The 14840-nt window shown below is 47.1% G+C and overlaps 1 protein-coding gene across 2 annotated transcripts in view; it reads left to right on the top strand.

Annotated features, from left to right (window-relative positions):
* The first annotated feature begins 314 nt into the window (after nucleotides 1–314).
* The window catches only part of LOC135387097 (uncharacterized), a 34164-nt gene continuing 19638 nt past the window's right edge, over nucleotides 315–14840 (top strand). For both annotated transcript variants that reach the window (XM_064616486.1, XM_064616485.1), the window contains exons 1-2: nucleotides 315–539; nucleotides 7792–8091. In XM_064616486.1, the coding sequence (XP_064472556.1) occupies nucleotides 493–539; nucleotides 7792–8091 (347 nt within the window). In that variant the 5' untranslated portion in view covers nucleotides 315–492. The remainder of the gene's footprint in view (nucleotides 540–7791; nucleotides 8092–14840) is intronic.

Raw genomic sequence — 14840 nt, 5'->3', positions numbered from 1 at the left:
AGGCACTGCGAGAAGCTTCAAAGTGCATGCGCCAACATCGGCAAATCGAAAGATGTTGGGGACGGAGAGCGTGACACATAAGTTCTTCGTCATTTTCCACACGAAACCATCTTTCTTCATGTGCCCAACGGTGCGAATGCAAAGCTTCCGTTTCTTTCGGTGATGCTTGTACGGTGGGAAGCGGAAGAATCGTACACTGACATTTATGCATTTCATGTTTCCGCAGTTGAAACATTACAGACATTGCGAGAAAAAGCCTCGCCAACTCGCATCACAGCCTACAGCATGTTTTCATGTCAACCAACATGGCGGCGTCCACCAGGAGTGGCTAGGCATGCGCATACGCGTACCCAGAAATGGTCCTTTCTTTCGCGCAAAACGCGGAAATTTTAATTAGAATGTTCTTATCTCGGAGCTGCAGCAGGCACTGCACATGTGGTAGGTTGGAAGGAAGACGACGATGAACACGTCCAATGGTTGTTTCCAGGAGCTATGTTAGGAACGTATTTCTTGTGTCCTTTCTTACCAGCTTTGATGAGGTAAGATCTATTCGTACTGTTATCTCTCTGTATCACAACCACTGGCGTAGCCAGGGTGTGGCGTTAGGGTGTTAGCCCCCCGAAATCATATGCGGACAGTTGAACGAGGGGAATATCCTCCTCTCCCATGTAGGATCCCCATGGAACCCCTCCCGAAATATTTTCCTGCCTACGCCGCTGATCACACACAACCAGAGACCTGGACCGAAATTCTGCAAGTTATCTCGTCCAACCACAAATGTCTCGCACAGGCAGATCTTTGAAGAACGAGCTCTTTTTCTTTGAATGATGTCGCACGAAACGGGTGTAGTTCCGCTTCGGGACCAGTGGGCTTTAAAAGTTAGTAAAAGAGCTTTAAAGGTAAATATTGCGTACAAGTGAAAGGAGGCCATCAAACCGAACCAAAAATATTAGATGTCTCAAATACATCATCTAGAACCGTTTTATATGCATTTCATTAACAACATATGGAGCGCTTCCGCAGCAGCACACAGACGACGTTACTATGCCTGACGAATTTGAAGGCCGCCTTGTGAAAGGCAGGGAAGCTTCTGACGGGAAACTGATTCTGATGGGAAACTTCTGACGTTCTTCCCAGTGTTGAGGCCGCCCTTTCTCGTCCACCCCTCTAATGAACATTAACATACCTAGAAAACATTGTCTTTTCATCACAGCTTTGGCCCGCTATGACCTTAGTTTTCCGTGCGCCATTGAAACCCGAATCATCATCATCATCAGATATCCAGAAAACAAGGTACACATATTTATTACCTCAGTGACAACCTACAGCATCCATCGCGAAGTACGCTCGACCAAGAAAGAAAGGTCCTTCAGGAATGGCCAGGCCACATGCAATCTCCCTAGGACTGAGACTAGCTCATCCCATCACCCCGCCTTATAACACATTTTTCAGCCTCGTGGGCCCCCGAACACATACTTGGTGATTAACAAGCGACCGCGCCATCTAGAAACAATCTGCGCAACAGTCAATGTCGAAAATGCACGCAATCTCCCCATGCCAAAAGTGTTCAATCATTCTGAAAAAATCACAACTGGATCGGGTCAGCTCGCTCCGTCGGTGGGTTGCGCGGTGCACCTCAGGCACCTAACAGATGGGGCACATATTGCGGTGTTCATCAAGCGACTAAGGTTGAAGAGGGTCAGCAGGATTCGTTTCGGATATGGTCAGGCCTGTAAACGGCAGTGGGACAGAGCTCAAGTCTGCAGTCCTGAGTGGGCGGGGCTGCGCCGACCATTTACTGTGTGACGCCTCAAGATACTGGATAGCCTTTATAGACCACTGTTCATGTCTGCTTGATTCGACGATCCGAGACTCCGAGATGACCGACATGATCCCCGGGGCACGTTAGTGCGCTGACTTTGACGCTGCATTAGAAACTAAGTGGGACAAAAATGAAACAGCAGTAAGAGGGCAACGCCACAGTGCAAGAGCCTGAAACAACTCTCCCCAAACGTTCAAGCGGAAGACCGCGTAACGGAAATCACAGTAAAACGCACTACGACGCGCGCACCTGACAGAAATTGTTGTGCGCTGTGTGTGGGGACACAAACTGTAGCAGCTGGAAGCAGGTCCGAATGGAGCCTTCTGATCCAGGCGTATAGGTCAGGCAGGGTGGATCTTTTCATGTCCCTAACTGCAGCGATCGACTTCCGCGCGAACAGGAACGGATCAAATGCTTGGGAGAACAATACATTGCAAGCATCGTTCGCTCTTCGGATTATCTGAAAGCCGGCCCTCAGTCGGGTATACCCGATATCTACTAGGAAAATATCGCGAATACGATCGTCTAGCGTCAGAGCTATCAAACCGATACGCAGGAGGTGCAGGCGAAAGCGTTTTTTTTTTCTTTTCGGTGGGGGGAGGGGGAGGGGGGGGGACTGGCGGGAATAGCCCATGCATCACGTCAACCCAAACTGCAACCCAAAGGATGTGCGTGATTATGACTCCCACCACGAAACGCGGGTGCCGTTCTCAGAACACGTTGGGCGGGACTTGGAGGTCGCCTTCTTGTCAAAGGCAGGGAAGCGTTGGGGCTCTGGGAAACTTTTCACGTTTCTGCCACTCTCGAGTTCGTACTCGCTCGTCCAGACCGCGAAGGAACGCAAACAGATCCTGGAAAAAAAGAAAAAAAGAGAGAAGAAACGTTCAAATATTTATTACCTCAGTTTCAGCCTCCAGCATCCACCGCAAAGTCCGTTCGACCAAGACAGAAAGGCCTTTTAGGAATGGTCCCTTTCTCAGCTCATCCCGTGACCGCGTGTTCTATCACGATTTCCAGCATCGCCGTCCCCCGAACGTGTGATCTAGTGATTGACAGGCGACCGCGCTATCTAGAAGCGACCAACGCGACGGCAGATATCTACCTGTTGCGTGAGGTAGCTTCTCTAAATCCGTTTGAGAATGCAGCATCATGGATGGACGTCGTGAGAGCTTTGAACCCTTTGACGGGGAAGGCGTTCACCGTAAGAGGAGCCCGTGAAAGGGTCATGTCGCTCTTCAAAAAACAAGACCGAATCAACATGAGAAAGTAAGTACTTCCATACGATATTCAATTACCAGTTGTGTGCAGATCAAATGATAGGGAAACACGTGGCGTTGCGCATTTCCTCCAACGTCACAAGCACCCCTCTCCGCCTAAACGACAACGTGATTTCAATGCTCCAGCACTTGCTTAGGTGCTGAGAAACCTACATTTCTCGAACGCAGCGCTTTTTCCGGAAGTATTTTAACTTTACCAAGTAGATATGCAACTTCACAGCTGTACTTTACACATCCAGGTCGGGCACCGAGAAGCATATTGAAGAAAAGAAACGACTGCTACAGGATGTCCTCGACTTACAGAAAGAATTCAGCGAGCAGCCAAGCAAACAAGTTTTGCATTTTTTACATAAGTGTAACTGTCAATGCACTTATTACTGTACATCGTCCCCCCCCCCCCCCCCTACAGCTACTCTCATTCTTCAACGTTTTTACAGCAGCAGAGAACTCAGCTACTGCTGCTGCAGCTACTGCACAAGCCACACATCCCTCTTGCAGTAAAGGCGCGAAGGTATGCTTTGCATAGTCTATATGCATTGCAAAATATCGTGAATTGATTCATGACAGAAATGCCTTCAATAAGCAGATGCAATGCTGTTAACAATAAAGGCTTTGCATGAAATACTGATACCACTGTAAGAAGGAAACAGAGGTCAACAGAGAGCAGTTTTGTGCCATGCAGTGACCAATTACTGATATAGAACCTGTATTATTTACTTTACCAGGAGAATTGTCAGAAGGCGGAACACCAGAAGAGATACATCTGGGGATGTACAACGTCACCATGTCTTCCCAAGATGACATACAGTTTTCCTCCAGAGCTCCGCTGGAGCGAGTCACTACCCCTGAGCTGGAGCTCGTGCAGCAGACACCCACACAGTGCCATTTCAGCTTACATTTTGGATTCGATTGCTGTTGGAGTGTTCTTGCATTTCTTGCAGTTCAGTACTGCGGAGTCACCACGCACTTCAGGACACGGACACGGAGGCACGGCAGCCTACGCCATTCACACGCATCATCCTTGACTCTACACCTGCTTGTACTTCTCTGAGTGTCACACTATTCCAGCGACACTGCTTGAGCTATGAAATCATACATGATACAGAAAACATGTAAGCCTAAAGGATACATGATACACAGTCACTCATGAAAAAAGTAAAGAACTTTTGAAAAATTCGGCCGCTTATCTGGTGGCCAAACATTGTCTCGATATGCGCGTTCACCTGATTTGAGATGGAGGAAAGCGTCGACATATGGGGACCAAACAGCATTTCCAAATCACACAGGTGGTTTAGATAGGCGACTCGAGTCGCGAGTTTATAGCGAGAGCCTTAGCGGTCCCATACCGTGAGGCCGTATACCGACCAATTGACCGACCGCATGCTGTGTCCCAGTTCCGGAAAACTCTCTAAAAACTCCCGTGGTTCCGATACGGACACGTACGTGCCAACATCCGTGCTTAAGGACGACTAATTCAGTGGCGTATGGCTGAGCTAAGCTCGTCCTAGCCTTCCTGCTGCGGCTTCTCATTTTAGTGCCACTTTTCTTGTTGATGTTTGGTTCAGTATTTCTTGTATTTGTTCTCCGCATATTTAACCACTGAAGTGGTTCCGCAAAAGAACATTTCCGTTGTGTGGGCCGTATGCCTACGTGTGGCACCACTGTGCACACAAACGATGACGCCGAATGTTCCATCTCGCTCCATGCTTGGCAAGACGGGAAAGTTCGTGCCTGCTCATTCTCGAATAAAAGAGCACACGGAGCAAAGCCAATAACACAAATCGAGCTCAGACTAACAGCTAACGTTTGTTGCATCCCGCAAGTAAAAAGAAAGGGGAAACACAGGAAGGGAATAGAAGTAATACACATGTCGCTCAGGAAGAAATGTTGGACTATCAGAGGGATGGCTAATGCAACGGTGGCCTCTTGGTTAGCCTCGAACGCCTCCGGATTCCCCTATGGGCATTTCGGCATGAGATGTTGGTGGCACTAAATAGCACGCGCCCAGATTCCTCAGAACGCCGCTTCAGGTTTAGTTGAACTGAACTGCTCAATGACATTTAGTGCTCACGAAGCCGGTCGTTCACACAGCGGCCAGTCTCTGAAGATCAGTGGCGCCACAGCGGTCCGTCGGTCTGCGATTCTAGATTTAACAGATATGTCCAGACAGTGATGCTATAAAAGGAAATCAGTAAATGGCCCTCGTCCTGATGGGTGATGTCACCCACGTCTCAAGTACTCCTTCAGAATTTCAGCTCTGCTGAAATTCTGCTGCTCAAAATATTAACGAGTATGATGTGACAAGCATGTCGGCAGACATGGACATTGGCACGAACCTGGAGTCACGAATTGTCACGAACAAGAACCTGGAAATTGTCACGGTCCGTGCGCAGACACAGCTTCTTCACAGCTCTATTCACTGTCCGCGCTGTGCTTTCCCGTCTCCCGTCTCGAGTTGATGACATTCGTAATTCGGGAATATTGCCACTGGAATTAGGCAAAACCTTGAAAGGGGAGCAGCACTGGGCTACGGGCGGAAATGTGGAATGAGGTTGTGCCCTTCCTGCGTCTGGGCGTCGCCAGTCCCGCGCGCCAAACAAAGCAGCCCCCTTCGCAGTCAATCCTGTTAACACTTGGAGACCCTTTGGTGGCGCCGACAAAACCTTACCTCTGTGAGGGTTCCAGACACGAACGCCGACAACAAGTGAGTCGGTATCAGGCCATCTCCAGGGCAAGTCGCACAGCTGAGTTGGTGTATTAGGCGCCTTGGAACTGCACATCAGTATTGGTCTCATGAAACGTCTTTTCTAACTTGTGCGCGTCTGAGTTCTATTTAAAGGGAGAATCCGCATAAGGTCCCTTCCGAGATTTTCGAATATTCGTCACCTTTAGCCATCAACGACCATGCCTGTAAATCTCCTTCGAAAACTGAGTCAAACTTGATAAAAATGATTTTCTTCTATGACGCGCTCGGTGACAGGGTAGTGCGAGCCACGAGCGCTTTTCTGCAAGCAACACCGAGCGTGATGTAAGTCGCGAGATATCCCGCGCCGTCCGCCTTGCTTTGCGGTGTGTTTTGGTAGTTTTGACGAAGGAAATTTTCCGTAGCAATTGTGTTCGTTACGTCGCACACTGATCTTACACCCACCACGATGGCCGGTAAGACATGCTGTATAATCAGTTGTGGCAACAGGTCGGATACAACAAAGGACGTAGCATACGTAGGACTGACAAAGATTGCGCTAAAAAATTCATCGTGCGCTATTCTGTGCGACCTCCGTAGAGTATGATGTTAGGCTATTTTCTCCGATGGGATAGCTCGTGAATATCCCTGTCAATTATCATTAATTTGACTAAATTAGACACGCTCCTCACATTGGTGGGGTAACAAAGTTACCTTTACTAGGCAAATTTCCGACTTAAGCTCGCAAAAATTTACATAATTAAACTTACGTTACACGACATTCATATGAGGAGGTGGAAAAAACCCAGTAAGAACAAATGCCATTGACCGCATGACTCTAGTTGGTGTAGTTCTTTTATTATAATTCAATGACACGTTTTCTGGGACACCCTGTATAAGAATGTGCGACAACCTATTAGAAACTCATCATTAGTTACTCCGAGTTCGACAGTCTTCAGTGTATGGGCCCGAGGCCTCGGTTTCAAGCGACGCGCGCACTAGTACAGGGTCCGTCGAATACGGCGAGTCGTTGTGGTTTATGGTGATGGTCGAGTCATTCTCCTCATTAGAATACACGTCTGAATCGGGCTGAAGTCCCGTGGAGTTCTATTCTGATGCGGAGTCGGTTTCCATGATTGCACGTTGAGCGTAACTTGCTTCCTTGCGTCTTCAATGCAATACAACACATGGGAATCACGGCAGACGAATCTCGCGACTGACGTCACGGCGTGGCGCTCCTCGATTCCGATGCCACCGCCTGCTCTCATAGTTTCGGTTTCGCTTTATCGTTTTCGCTGTTTATAAATTATACGCACACGTTTATACGAAACGGAGGCTGTTGTCAGCATCTGGGGGTGGTCTCTGCTGAAATCAACTTTCACTTAATTTTGGGCACAAGCGTTGCGGATTCTCCCTTTAATCTTCACTTCGTCTCAGCTCCGGATCCATTATTTGCGACAATCTCCGGCACCGTCATTGGTTACATTACTCATGGCCACGACGAGGTACTCCCAGCGACCACCGCATCAAGGTTGGACACTCCGTTAGCCGCAAGTTCGATGTCAATCGATCTTTGCTTATGTCATTCTCACCGCCACATTGTTTGAGTTTTCAAAATTTCGATCAAGTGCTATAGTGTCACATAAATGATGTTACTGGAATGAGTGTGTTACTGGCCTATTCTCCCCTGATCGGGTGGCTAGTGTCTCTATCCAGCGTTGTTCGGGGATCTCACGTCCTGATCGCGCGTGGCATAATCAGGTGCGCATAGTTACGCATAAGGTACGGAGTTCTACAAATGGACTGCTTTATGTGTTGTCATGTCTATTACGACTAGGGAACAAACTTCCCGTCCATGGGTTCCTGGTTACATTAGAGCTTTCCTGGTATTCCACGACGTAAACAGTGCACTCAAGAACGATATATGTCAAATAATGTTGAATAGTCGAAGTATTGCGCTAATAACTTGTTTCTTTTTTTTTTTTTGTCTATTGTCTTTGTTTCTGCAGAACCATTATAATGCTCCCGTCTTACTCGGCGTCTGACTTTGTGGACGACGCTCTTGGTGCTACTGAATCTGCACCTTACTTTAGCCTCCAGACATCGAGTTGTGGCACATCTGGATACCGAGGTTGCAATCTGACGTGCCTCGCAGCCACGGATGGGAGAGCATCCTTCTCCTGGTTTCTGGGTGGCACTCAAATGGCAAGCGAACAGGAGTTCAGCGTTAACCTCCGTACCTCCCTTCTACTGCAGTATAGCCGATTCACCATCGTAATCACAGACGGCGTTCAAACAGTCTCTTGCAAGTAAGAAATCAGCTGATTCATGTAACAGTTACCAATGTTCTGCAATCAAATGAAGGCTGAAGCCGATATTTGCCAGTGAAACGAAGACACGATGTAAAAATGCCGTCACGTCCACGAAGGAATAGTGCTTAAACTGTCGGAACCATCTAATTACGGATTTTGCACGAAACCGAGATGTATCAACGATTTGAAGTCTGTTCTAAAGAAGGGAAGCAATTAACGTCGCGCTGAACCTCCTTTAATTCTGTAGAATTGGGTCAGCTAGATTTCACATTGGCTACAGCTCTTGGCTCTGTATAGCTGTGGCGTGTCTACGGATTCCCATGATGTTCGTGTACCGCCGTAATGCCACTCATAGGATAGAAACTAGCAGCTCTGAAAGCGCAGCACAGAAACAGACGAATGCAACATAAGCGTACGCAGCGTAATGATACTTAGCATTCATGACCGGCAATAAGGTGAGGGTTTGATTCCAACCACGGTATGATGTTGCGTAGTGACGCGCCTGTGTTCCAGGACCCAATGACCAAGCCAGTTTAATCATAAAGGGCGTAATTCGCATTTAAAACAACTGCAACAATGAGTTGAGCGGCGAAATCACGTGGCACCCCACCCTCTTGTCCTTTCTTGGTTGTCCTCATTGTCTCCTTGACCCATGCAGACGACGACGACACAATGGCGTTTCGTCGACTGACATGCTTCAGCGTGCAACGTGAACCCGTTCGCCCTAACCAATGATCCCTGAATGACGGCTTTATTGACAAAGCCAAAATTTGACATTCATAAACACCGATAGAAGATGAAAAATTGAGTTTCGTGACATAGAAAACAAGCGAAGAAAAATGTGTAAGAGTTATCATGTGTGTAAGAGTCGCGATGGCGGACATCTTCGGATCTTAATGCATGAACGTTAGCCAAAACGATACACTGACATTTCATGGGAGCTACATTCAGAACGAGTTATCTGGGTCAAAAAGTCTCGTACAATGGCAGGAGCGCTCGTGCTTTCGGACTCCAACGATGATTTTCGCTTGACAGCGCTCAGAAATCGTTCCATTATTACACAGCTGGATGCACGCAAAACTGTCAAGCCGCAAACACGAACGAACGCTTAATCCTCAGCAGATACGGCGCCGTGACCTGATAAGCACTGCTTGGCATTTAGAGTTTGCTCTAGTTCGAGAAGACGCCGCTGCGCAGTTGAAGGCGGGGCGACCGTGTATACCGCGATAGACGCAGACGCTATGGCCTTTAGTGCAAGTGAGTGTACAAGACGACGCAGATTTAAGTCCTCATGCACAACTGAAAGCGAGGATGTGTGATGCATCGAAAGCGTCGCGTACCCTGCGTGCACGCGCACTTATGAGGAACCTCAGAGTCTGCTGCCATGGACTTCCTAGTAATGCAGAATAGTTTTTCATCTTTTTTTTTTAACTTTGTAGACCGCTCTGCCAGTCCTCTCGGAACGTACCGGGACCCGCAGTCTGGGAATCACTGGGTTATTTCAACTTGTGTAGTTTACGCGTCGGAGGCTTTACCGCGTGTGTACTGAGTTGGACACCCACTGGACCCGTTGGTTCGTTCACGTCCATAGCTGTGTGCAACATACGTTTGACTCCAAAAGCGTGCCGGTCCCTTCACATTTCCTTGCCTGTTCGCTCAAATTTCAACCTTTGTACGTATTGAACATAGTTTTTCGTATAGTCTGTCCCTTATGAAAAAATGTATTTCTACTATATAAAATATTCACATTCGTCAAGACTTGTACAAGGGATTCGATAAAGAGTTTGTAAACGCCGTATGAGCTTCCCGTGAGAAAAGGGTGTTGGGAATTGCACACTGATATCCTATAACCTATAAACAAACCTGTAGATGTTGTTGAACCTCTCATAGAAGTTCAACAACCTCTACAGGTTTGTTTATAAAATTTCGTATTCGAACCAGCAACACGACGGTTTACTGATTTCTCATTGAGCTTTATTGCGACAGTGTCTCTAAATTTCGTAGCGCTGCAAAGCAACTGTGGCTTACGAAAGTGCACAGGGAAGGAGCGGGGTTAGTATGCGTCCTGGTCTGACTTATGGGGAACTGTGCCGACATTCGTATTGAAATTCTGACGGTGCTCGGATTCAATCCCGCGTCGCCTCTCAGTCGTGACTTGGAAAACGACCATCCTAACCACTATGTGACGGAAGCTGGTAGGCTTCATATCTTACTATACTATCCTATATTGCAAACCACCTAGCTGTTTTGCCATTATGAAACAAATTTCTCACGGCTATAGGAACACTTTTGCCATATATAAATAAGAGCACAAAGAAACACGGTAGGCGGTCTATTGAAATTCTGTTGGACCCCTATTCCAAGTTGACCACGGTGTATGTGTTGAGAAGTGTTAATATACATTATGCAATAGAGGCTCAAAACAAAGACGTTAAAAAAGCTGCATTCGGCAGTTACTATTCGCTAGCCACTCTGTCATAATTGAACTTTCAGTTTCAAAAAGTCAGCAGAATAGTTGAACTTTAGAAACATTGAGACAGGTTTCAGGTCACAGTTATTAGTTTGCCTTCCCTTAGAAGTAAGGCTCCCAGGCCGTTCTTTAACTTCGTGTCATCCTTCAGGCCTAAGGCTGACATCGTGTAAGCTGGAAAACAGAAATATCGGCACGCACATAACACACTGCAGAAGAAATGAATCCCAAAGCACAAGACGTCAATCACACACCCGAAAATAATTGGTAACACATGCAAACATTACGGCGAAACTTCCAAACTTGTACAATGGCTGCTTATAACGCAATGTCAACTTTCCCCATGTAGTAAATGTAGCTTTTGTATGCTCCTTCTTGTTATTGTCTCTTTCCTTTCTCAACATATTTTAATGCGCTCCTGAAACTACTGTGAGTATGTCTTCCTTCATGGGTGTACATGCAGCCGTGGTTCGAGTCATAGAGCTGTATGCCGTAAGGAATACCACTCTGGAAAGCGGTTGTATGACAATCACTTTGAATCTGTATATATATAGTATGCGTGTTCTGAAAAATTATTTACTGTCCTGTGCGTGCATTCTACTTAGGATTATTCTTGCAACGTGTTCATGTAAGAAGTGCCAACGTCTTGAATGCTTCCATTATTCATGAGCCAAGTTTATCATCCCCTCCCCCAAAATACGCTCAATCATATCAGCACGTACAGTTTGCTAACAGATATTATGTTGCATATATTAACTGTATTTTGAACACCGTTTAAATAAATTAGAAGTTACTTGGTTTGATATATATTATCTTGTTAATTGATTATTTATGAACACAACATTATGTATCCGGGCACTGTGTTTTTATGGAACCTTTGTGACTCCTCATGCTCTCTTTTCATTGCAGTAGTTCACAGTATGAAACAAATATTTGTGTAATATAGTAACACAGTGTAATATAGTAGCTGTGTGAAACAATGTCATGAAATAGCTAGTAATTGAATCTCTTTACTCCTTCACTATGATTCAACAAATTTGGAAATTGTGTCTTTAATATATGTTGTCAATCGACACCCTGTGCACAATTCACACACGACAGCCAACACACAAGTAAAGCAATACGTAGCCTATAGGCTCGCATGCAAAACACACAACAGATAGAACATCCATAAGAAACCAATATATAGCTCATAAGTAGCCTATGCACAACATAACGTAGACGTAACACAAGTAAGCAACCAATATGTAGCCCATAGAGAGTCTATGCACAACACACAACAGACAGAGCACAAATAAGGAACCAATATGCAACGTATAAACAGCCTATGCACAACACACAATAGCCAGAACGTAAATAAGACACCAATGCGTAGCCTACAAGCAGCCTATGCACATCACACAATAGACAGAACACAAATAAAAACCAATAAGTAGCCTATGTACATCACAATACTTTATTACAAGATGATGACTGGTGAGTTTCATCGCCAGGGGCGATACTCTACCCCATTGCTGGTGGTGATGCGAGGAATGATATAATGAGCCCCTTCACAATAAGGATCCATCCAGGATGAAGAGAGCTTCGAGGGCGGAGCGTTTGTGGGCTGGGTGTGGCCAGGGACCAAGCAATTTTGTGAGAGGGGGGGGGGGGGCGACAGTCTAGGTCGTTAAGGGATCCGAAGAGTACGGTTCGGGAAGGTTAGTATTGTGGGCAACGGAGAATAATGTGCTGTAGATGTTCTACAACACCGCAGTGGGAAGAGTCAACTTGCATCAAGCGGTAAGTCCACTGTGCTGTGAAAGCCACAGCGAGGCACATTCGGTGAACTAATACGGCATCTAGACGAAAGGTATGTCGAGGCATGCGAAAACCAGCCGCTGGATGAACTCTGCACAGCATGGCTGGGGGGGGGGGGGGTGAGAGAATGGCAGCGGTCCGTTGACGGGTAGCCAGAGGAGTCACGAGGCGTCGAAGTACGGACCGACGATCTCCTCTCAGCAGCGCAATACGCGTCCGTTCCCGAGACGAGAGAGCTGCTTCTGCGGCGCTGTCGGCCTGTTCATTGCCTTCGACACCGCAATGGGCTGGAACCAATTGGAGATTCAGCCTGTGCCTTGCTTCGTAGACAAGTTTGTAAGGCAGCAACATATCCATAACCAACGATGCCGATGATCCTCGGCTGTCAGAACTTTCAATTGCTTGCAGCGCAGATGTTGAGTCATTGAATACGACCCAAACCCGTGTGGTAAAGTGAACGATGTGCTGCAGAAAGAAAAGTATAGCATAGGGTTCCGCAGCTGTGGGTGAGGTTTGAAACGAAAGGCGACGTCCTTCCACTACGCCTTCGGATGGGATGACGAATGCCGACACGGACTTGCTATTTGGAGATGCGCCATCGGTGTATGCTGCGGCAGAGGAAGAAAACTTCGCGTCTACCAGAGCATAAAAATGAGCTCGAAGGACTTGAGGGGGAACGTGATGTCTACGGTCCTGGAGGTCCGGAAGACGTGCGAAGGTGCCTGGCACAGGCAGAGAGCAAGGGGGCGTTCAGAGGTGTGACGTCCTTAGCTATGAAGCCAGTCAGAGCCTGGCGTGTCCTCTGTGCTACGCGATGGAAATCGCTTGCAGGACGGTATCGAATTTTCCCGACGAGAGGTTGATGGGAATGAGCGCACGCAAAGGTAGGAAGTATCGTGCCGTTTCACGCTCACGAAGGACCTCCACCGGGAGTTCGCGAGCTTCAGCTAGGACTTGCCATGCTTCAGCCATTCTTGCAACTCCAAGGCAGCGACGAAGGCTTCGGGCAAATAGGGTGCGAAGGGTATTTAACGACGTTGTAGGAACCCTGTGCAAGATTGGAAGGCTCTAAAGCAGTCGCCCTCACCGAAGCCGCATGAACGGCTAGAAGGGAGCGTTGATCACAGCCCCATCCTAAGCCAGGAAGATGTTGAATTGCAGGAAGCCATCGCTGCACTTTGGTTTCAAGGTGCTTAATGTGGAGAGCCGGCGCAGGTTTGAGTCCAAGACCACACCACGAAAGTCTGCGATGGGAATATACAGGCCCGTGCTTCTTTGCACCAACCCAAAGAGGGAAATTTCTCATAGCCTTTTGAGTGAAAGGGAGCTCGACGCATTTTTCGGACGAAAGGTTCATTCCAAGTCGCGAGAGGTAGACATGTACATTATTTAAAGGAGCATGGAAATCATTTGGAATATATATATATTTTTCACCGCTTGATATGAACATACTACCTTCATAAACTGTCACGCAAAATAGTTCCTTCGAAAAGCGCGAATTTCCTGAGCAAATTAGTTTGCAAGAATGCACTCCGCGGCGACAGCCTCCCCTAAGCCGAGTCTGGCGTGTGGTGACGTCAGGCGGCCGAGCACTTCATTGGCTGCCGGAAGCGTCCGCTCCCCGCCAGAATGATCTGCTAGCTCCGGAATCGTGGCGACTTACTCACTGAGACGCTGTTGCTATTTATTTGCGTTTGACATTCATTTGCGTTCTTACATGATTTGTCTCGTACGTTTTGCATAAAACAAGACTGTGGGCAGTGTAAAAAGTGTGGCTAGGCCTCTGTGTTGCCGTGACGGCCCGGGTTGAGGTGGATCGTACGCGGTTGTCGTTTCTGTTCCGATCGTGCTGAGGTGTCATTAATTAGTGAACAGTATTGTGCCTGTGTGTGCAGTATATATATGAGGGGCGTTCAAGTCAAACCGGGACTTTTCATTTATCGCGAAAGTAAAATGAACTTAGAGGCGAGAAATTAGTATTATTTTTCAACGTAATCTCCAGCAACGTAATCGTAATCTCCTTATTCTGGCAATGTTAGCATGATTGAAGAAGTGGGAAATAACACTACCCTTAATAGCATCTGTGGGCCCAGCAAACAGGATACACATACCCTGATCTGGAGACACTATGCCTAACTCAAAAGCAATATGAGATCGACCCGTACGTGTTTAGTTGCGAAACTATTATGAATGAAATCTAGCCTGTGTGGTATAGAACAATGCGCACACTCAAGTAAACATGCAAAAAATACGTATAAGGGCTCTCGATCTATATGCCGCGATGCGCTCTAGGAGATAAACAACACACTACAAAACTACATCCAACACTTTTTGTGCGGGGCAACTCTAATGAGCACTTTCATATAACCGACGAATGGTTCAACGAATGCAGTTCGAGTGGTCACGATACATTCCTACGTCGTTCATTGCAGTCGCGCTATCATGCTGCACAATATATGTGTCTCGTGTAACAAGC

This window comes from Ornithodoros turicata, chromosome 3 (assembly GCF_037126465.1).
Source record: "Ornithodoros turicata isolate Travis chromosome 3, ASM3712646v1, whole genome shotgun sequence".
Taxonomy (NCBI): domain Eukaryota; kingdom Metazoa; phylum Arthropoda; class Arachnida; order Ixodida; family Argasidae; genus Ornithodoros; species Ornithodoros turicata.
Note: the sequence above shows the minus strand (reverse complement) of the source record. Positions and strands in the feature narration are given on the sequence as shown.